At 38.6% G+C, this 8,251-nt stretch overlaps 1 protein-coding gene across 1 annotated transcript; it reads right to left on the minus strand.

The window, feature by feature from the left end:
- Positions 1-290: 290 nt before the first annotated feature.
- Positions 291-4,220, minus strand: rpl23 (ribosomal protein L23). Its single transcript, XM_068336541.1, has 5 exons — positions 4,148-4,220; positions 2,999-3,082; positions 2,283-2,411; positions 1,343-1,456; positions 291-420 (listed from the first exon to the last, which is right to left on the minus strand). Exons 1-5 carry the CDS (start codon positions 4,158-4,160, stop codon positions 338-340), a joined length of 423 nt encoding a protein of 140 aa, XP_068192642.1. The 5' UTR covers positions 4,161-4,220; the 3' UTR covers positions 291-337.
- Positions 4,221-8,251: the final 4,031 nt, after the last annotated feature.

The raw sequence follows: 8,251 nt of genomic DNA on the forward strand, positions 1-8,251 counted from the left end.
AATATACTGTAGTACACAACTTTGGAGGGAACCTAGAACACGACACAATCAGTACATTTTGATGATACATGAAATGCATTAAGTTAATGCCAATCCACATTCTAGCTTAACAGAAATGTGTCAGTCCATAGGATTACTTACACCTTAACCCGGACCAAAAAAGACAAACCGTTTGGAGGCCATTTGTTAAATATTTACAATAGACTTAATGCATAATAAACAGAATCACACCCTCTGACTGTTGAAGGAAGTTGTTCCTCTAATGAGGAAATAAAAAACAAACACAAGGCTTGATTACCAACAGCTTTTATTGAAAACAAAGAGGTGCAGGTCGAGCTCAAGCTATGCTGCCAGCGTTGGAGGCGATCCTGGGCCACAGGTCTGCACACTCTTTGGCCACTGGGCCCGTGATGGCTGACCCTGCAGAGGAGAGGACACAACGTAAGCTTAGTGCTAACAAGGCATGCTGGGATCAAACATAAAACACTGCTGTATGGTAAAAAATACATAAAATGTGCCTACTTCTGTACACTAATGGATTGACAACATACACCCTCAGGTGTAGGCTTTTGTTTGAGTAGGTTGTCTCATCACTGATTGAGATCAGTCAGCCACAGCGTGTCGCCGCCGTCTCACCCACAGTGATGACGTCATTATTCCCTTCTACGACAACTCACCCAGCCACTGAGCAGACAAAGCAAGTGCTTTTGGAAGGGGAAACTTCAAACTACCACCAAGTTTGCTACTGCAAATGTTCCTCTAAATAAACACTAACAAAAACACCACTTAGAAAGAACAAAACGATTATCTTTGAACTTCAGACAACTTTCATCGCTGAAGACGAGATGGGAGATGAGCCTTAAGCACCGCATCTCATTTACAAACGAATGACAGAAGAGATGAGGCGGCTCTGAACATCATTACATCACCCGTCAGAAAAAGTGTTATTTGAAAACCATGTAAGATTAAAACTAAACTGACAAATAAAAGCACAAACAGATTCACTGTATTAAGAGTTGGGACAACTGACCAAAGCATTTCAATTCCTGCTACTTTACACTGAACAGTAAAATGCTCTTCATAATCCACCATATTTGATAACTTTAGGTCATGTGCAGACGTTGAACACAACTCATGTTACTATATTGTTGCAGGAAGCTGAGCACAGAGGTACAGACAGAAGCAGCTGCATCAGTGGCAAAGCAAAAGACAATATATTGAAATTCTTTTTTTTTTCCCATTAGAGGTGATTAACTGGCCAACACTGAATATCAAAGCTGATCTGAATAAATCTACTGTTGGTGTGTAAATGAATGATACTGTTGCACACAGCCAAACTCACCTTTCATTTCTCCTTTGTTGTTCACGATGACGCCTGCATTGTCTTCAAAGTAGAGAAACACACCGTCTTTTCGTCGATACGACTTCCGCTGCCGTATCACCACCGCAGGATGCACTGTGGACAAAGAGACGGGTCAAATCCACACAGAAGACACCTGTATGAACCAAAACCCCGATGGAGCAGAGGAGCTATATGTGCAGATTATAATTAATTCTTCTAAAACCACTGCTTATCAGCTCCCCACGCAGAACGCTATGTTCCACATTGACGCTACAATTGACGCTCCATATCTGGAGTCAGCACCGAGGCAAACATGTTTACTGAGCAACGAAAACTAATAAAGAGGATTTTCTTCACGTTTGCATTTGTAACAGCATAAATGACCTGTACATGAATACTCCATCAGAATAAAATGATTACTAATCTAAGTGTGCAGTAATTGACCATGAAGCAGACATCTCATTAACAGCCTCAGCATCTCAACACTACATTAACCCACACACATAGAACCAGAGCATCTCTCCAGTGAAGGCTTTTGTTTGAGCAGCTTGTTTCATCACTGATTGAGATCAGTCAGCCACAGCGTGTCGCCGCCGTCTCACCCACAGTGATGACGTCATTATTCCCTTCTACGACAACTCACCCAGCCACTGAGCAGACAAAGCAAGTGCTTTTGGAAGGGGAAACATGAAACTATACCATAAAGAAACACTATCAATTATCACCACAGTGATGATGTAAATGGAAACCTTAATTTTTTACCAACAAGTTAAAATAAACAGCATCTCGTCACCACAAACTGTTTCCCTTTCAGAATACAGCAACACAGGACATGACCATCTCATTGGTTGTGCCTGAAAACTAAATCAGCATTGTTTCCTGTGTAAATGACTCTTCTGTCTGTAGTGTTGTACTGCTAAGACAACATATCAACACTCACCCTTTTTCCGGAGCTCTGGCTTGCCTTTCTTGACTGTAGCCATGACCATGTCACCCACTCCTGCAGAGGGCAGACGGTTCAAACGGCCCTTGATGCCCTTCACTGAAATGATGTACAGGTTCTTGGCACCTGAAAGACAGAGAGCCGGCGTGAGAGAGGAGGTGAGGTACAACTGGCTCATGAAGCCGCTCTGACATCGTGGACATGGGAACTGAGTCTCACCTGAAGTGACAACAGGTCAAAATTTTTGCTTAAGAGAGACAGATCGTGATTGGCTGTTTCTACACCAGCATGTAAGTAAAATTATGAAACTCAAGACATGACATTTAAGTAATTTATACAAATTTAGACATGATACAGATGATCATGACAACATAGTTTGGCAGTTTTGTCCAGATTAATCGTGACCAGGAATTCTGCAGCACTTCAGTTTTTAAGCTGCAACAGAAATTTAAACAATCCATCATTTCATGAACATTATGTTCCAAATAGTTTTCTGCCGATTCTGGATACATATTCGTTGTGAACCATGAGAGTTGAAATAACATTATTAAATTCACTGCAGGAAAGCTGTAAGCTTTATTTTCTAAAAGTTCAGTGCCTTTAATGGCAATCACCAACTTCCCTACAAACTCTGGGATGGCGTTTAACAAGAGTACTAGCATTTTCCATTTTAACTTTGATTTCATTGTCAACAGAACCTAAATGAGGCATACCTGTGTTGTCAGCGCAGTTGATAACCGCTCCCACTGGGAGACCCAGTGAGATGCGGAACTTTGCTCCGGATGATCCACCACGTCCTGGAACACATTTAAAGAATCAATTTAATATTTTCTTTAAAAGCAGTGAAGATAAAGTTGTCATTGCAGGATATCTGCATTTGAAATCTGCTTTGTACCATTTTAGCTTCTAATGCCCCAAAATCCCAGAGAATCATGCATTTCATGAAAAACAGTTGTGTTAGCGTGACTTTAACATGTTCTAAAAGAAATGTCAAATACTTCATATGTGACGACAAGCTGGGCTATTTCTTCTCACTAATCAGATAGAAATACAAAATCAAAGCCAAATCTAAACTTCACCTCAGCCATAGCTGTTGCTCCAATGCTCACACCTGTCACAGCTGATACAGGTACATAGACTGTGCAGATTCAACAACCTTCATCAATAAACCAGAATGTCTCACTAACACCACGACCAGAATTCAATACAAACCCAGACAACACTATGCTGTCAGTTCAATTAGTTAATGAAACACCTCACATTAGATTTCAAGGTACACCTGCGGAGTTCACAACCTGCTCTCCTCCTGGTCGGAGAAGTTTTACATTACCACACTAACCTAAACATCGTTACATAATATTTTAAAAATATGCTATAAAAATAAATGTACAGCTTGGGCCCACTATTCCGTGCTGTAACATTAGAAATACAGTCCACTAGTCAACATCACGCTGACGTTAGCTTGAGCCACTTACCGGCTCTGCTAGCCTAGCTTCTCGAGAAGTCGTCGCTGGATGTCCTGTACACACCACAGGCACATTAAGCACAGGACCGAATATTTATCTAACTTGTTGTCGCCATATTACCGCGAATAAACCCGTCGCATGCTTGTAGGAAAAGCGACTTTTGAAACTCAGGCTATTTGCTTCACGCCTACATGGCGCTCAGAGCGAAACATGGCTTCCGCCAACTAGCTAGCAAAAATGCTATCCTTCTTTAATCGTTAACTGGTGGCATGACGGTGAAACTAATCACGTACATTTGTTGTCTACACATACAAACATCACACAAACAACATTAGAAAATATGATGGGAGCTAAGAACAACGGATGACTACGGATTTCATGAGGCGGCGATCGTACCTCTCTTGGACATTGCTGCAAAAGGGAAAGAGGAAGAGGGCGAAAGGAATTGTGGGATATAAAGTTGAACAGATCTTCATCCGGGTCACGGAGCGACACGCGATGCATTCTCAGCTTTCAGGAATGGATGTTGTAGTTTGTTGTTGTTCTGGGGAAAAATACAATAACATTCAGCGTTTACGGATTGAATGGCTTCATTCATCCTTCCTTAGCTGAAAGAATGTTTGACATAAGACATAAAGATACACCATAAAAACGATTCAACAATTCTTTACCCAAATAGAAACAGTTGCCTCCATCTAACCTTGTCTTCTGCATCTTCTCTCACACCAACTACCTTCATGTCCTCATTCACTTCATACATATATAAATATATGTAGTGTATATATATATATATATATATACAAATAAATATACATAAATATATGTGTATAAATATATAAATTTATACACATATTTATGTGTATATATATATAAATACAAAAATATATACACTATATACACATAAATATATGTGTGTGTGTATATATATATATATATATATATAAATACACAAATATATACAGTATATACACATAAATATATGTGTATAAATACACATACGGTAAATTTATGCATCTTTTAGGCAATTTTTTTGACAGGGATGCGCGATCATCAGACAGCGTGCTACCCCGGGCTTTAAAGCTTTAAATGCACTTTCAACAAAAATATTCACAGTTCCATTTCTCCACTTAAATGTCAAACCCGGAATTTCCCGTCATGTTCATAAGTATTGTGTTCAAATTCACAACACACAATGTAGCTAAGCTTGGCCTCAAGTTTAGAATTCTGGACTAGCTTAGGCTGGTTCTTTCAAGAGACACTAGAGGGTCATGGTGCCACCCATAAGGCTACAGTATACCTGGACAGAAGACTTCACTCTGCTAGAGAATCATTCACCCTGGACTGACCTCATACTAGTGTAGAGAAGGAAGGTGTGTCTTCACAGCCAGTAAGATAAAATGTATACATTCAACTTATATAGTGTCCCCCCGCCTCCCCCCTTCTCGGACGACTTCCTGTGAGTTGGCGATGTTTGTGGAGACAGGCTGTGTTTTGCTGCGAACCATCTTCTTGAGAGTCTCTGAGTCAACGCTGGCCTTTGATTCGCTCTTGTCTCTTGACCTTGTTCACAGCCTCAGCCCCCGACAGATTGCTGGGGTTACTGGTGTCACTGGTTCTGTAGCCCCCCTGAGTCTACTCTGTGCCTCAGCGTTTCACCATCTGTCAGGTCACGCTTTTACTTTTGTTTTATATTCACTGCTGTCACTGACCTCGTTTCCAGCAGCAGGCAGCTTCACAAATTGAAACCCAATTAAAAACGGTGTTAATGAAAAAGCTTCGTCATAAATCTGATGAAATGTACTCAGCTTTGAGGAATGCTTGAGGCTGATTAGTGTAGCTGTACCATTTGGTAAAGGTAAAGACACAAAAAGTTTACATTTGTAGCCTTATTTCAATGAGTCCTTTTTGGATTTAAGGCTTTATGATCACCACAGACTAAAAAAAACAAATTGTCTACAGTCGGTCTACATAATTAGGCTGTAATCACAGCTAGGATGCCAGAATTTACTTATTTTCCTTTCCGAACAGCTGGAAGAGGTCAATCCTCTGTAATTGTTTCATGTCAAGTCCATAATTACAGCTTTTCATGTTACTTTTTAAATATGCCACAATATTTGTTGTAGTAACATTACCTCTATACTTCACAGGATGTTGTTTGATGAGTTCTGAATGAAAAAACTCGAGCACTGTTGTTATTATAGTGTGCATCTGCCTTTGGGTTGTGCTCTTGTTGTCAGGTGATGACAGCGCACAGGTGAGGTTGGTCAGGTGAAGCAACATCAGCGGTTTCCTGACAGGAATATATTTCAGTTGTTGAAGGCTCTTTCTGGTCCTCTGTTGTTGTTTTTGTGTGTTTTTTTTCTTTCATCCATTGTTTTCAGGTCTTTTTTCATGAAAGGAAAAATAATTGCTGATTGGAATATGTTAAGAGATAATTACTATTATTATATTGCATGAAAAATTACATTCAAAGTTTTGTGACAAGCTTGGATGATATTCATGCTGGAGTGTGAAACATGTCCAGACTGGCGATGTGTGCATATCACTCAGCCATAGTCCCCCTAACCCTGACTCTTTTGACTCCGAAGTCTCTGACACATAAACAAGAGTGGAGGCTCCAGTCTTCAGGGCAGTGCTTCTCAATTATTTTCTGTTCTGTAGCAAGAAGAAAACAATTTTCACCCCCCCCCCCACTCACTGCCTCAACTACAAATAATATCAATTGCTATAAAAAGTACAGCTCTGTATAAAATTGTATCCTTATTAAAGAAAAAAAAGGAAAAAAGAAATATAGCTCAATTTATAAAAAAGAATCATTTTAGTAACATAATTTTTTAGTCTATAACATCAAAGTTTTTAGTGCATTAATTTGTCTTAAATTAAAAAAAAACTTTGTTTAAAATGTATACATTTTTGACCAATTTATAGCACCATTTGATACTGAAAAATAAAATGAAATAAAATCAATAAATAATAAAAAAAAAATCAAATTCAGTTCAGCAACATTAACCGAGGAGAACAATACGTAAAAACACCTTAACATAAAAAAACAAAACTTCATAAAACACTTTGTGTTGATTTTTTTTAAAAAATCAAAATGAGGACGTCAAGATTAATGGCTACATTAGCGCGTTTAGGCAGTGCACAGCTTTTCGGGTTTGAAGCATGAAACTGAACTTTCACACTCCACTATTTGAGAAAAGCACTTTGGGTCAGGTTAAGGATTATTTTCTTCTTAGTTCAATGAAATTAAATGTTTCTGACATATACAGTATACACATATTTTTCTTATCTGGTAAACATTTTTCAGAATTATTTGTCCCAATAAATATAGTTCTGCTGTGTATTAAAGATCCTCTCCTGTTTAATGCAGATACTGCATATTATATCTTCAAAGGCCATCTGACCTCTATGGCAGCTACCTGAAGTATCTTGCACAGCTAAGATCTTTACTTTATTGGAATCTTCTTTTAGTTTTCTAAATAGCAGCTTTCCTTATGTATTAAATATGCAAATATACAACTTTCCCCAGGAAAGGTTTGGACATGCTATTAGGAATCAAAGACCTCTTCATTCGACGAATACGAAACCTTACCAGCAGGTAGCAGAAGAATTATTTCATATTTCACCACCAGGTGGCAGCAGATCTTTGTGATTATGGCCGTCACAATCAAATGGAGCTGATTTTCTTATTATCACAGACTCTAAAGCAGATGGACTAACTGTTCTTAAATCTGAGGGATGAATTCTATATTTTGCCCCTCATCCCTTTTACATCAGGAACCGTCTGTATGCATCAGGAAAACCTTTTTACCAAACTAAGTACATTCACTGCAGTGGGGAAAATGTCTTAATGTTGTGGTACAACACATTAAAAATCTGCTGCAGGAGAAAGAAATGCAGTTGCAGTTACTGCATAACTGTAGGAAAGTCATAACATTTGTCTCCAGCTAAATGCACATGGTAGCTGACTGGTAGAATGTTGTGAAGACCAAAGATTTGTTAATAAAATTTTGACTGGAATTTGAGGTTTTAAGGCAATGCAGTTCAGTCACCAGACCATCTATACAACAGCTCACCTAAAAATGTAATTCAAACCATCTGCTCTGAAGAACACAATGATTTCTTTAACCAGAAGTCATTCATGGAGCTTCATGGTGAATCAGCAGCATTCTCCAAAATACCTGAAGAGAATGAGGACTCATTTCATCTTTCTAAACACAATTTCTTTAAGACCTTGTGTGAACTAAACAAATCCTTTTTCTTCCTGTTGGCAAGGAAAAACCTGATTACTCCATACTTAACCCTACAGCAGATTGCAGTGATTTACTCTAAATAAATGAATCTCAATTTTAGAACATCTGAATTACTTCTTAATTATATTAATTTGTATTTACTAATGCACATTGTATAACAATACTTGTTTGATTATGCTGTTTGCGTACTTGTAACAATTTCTATGCTTGGGTGAGCCAGATTTTTATTTGATGACTTCAACAG

Source organism: Antennarius striatus, chromosome 16, assembly GCF_040054535.1.
Source record: "Antennarius striatus isolate MH-2024 chromosome 16, ASM4005453v1, whole genome shotgun sequence".
NCBI lineage: Eukaryota > Metazoa > Chordata > Actinopteri > Lophiiformes > Antennariidae > Antennarius > Antennarius striatus.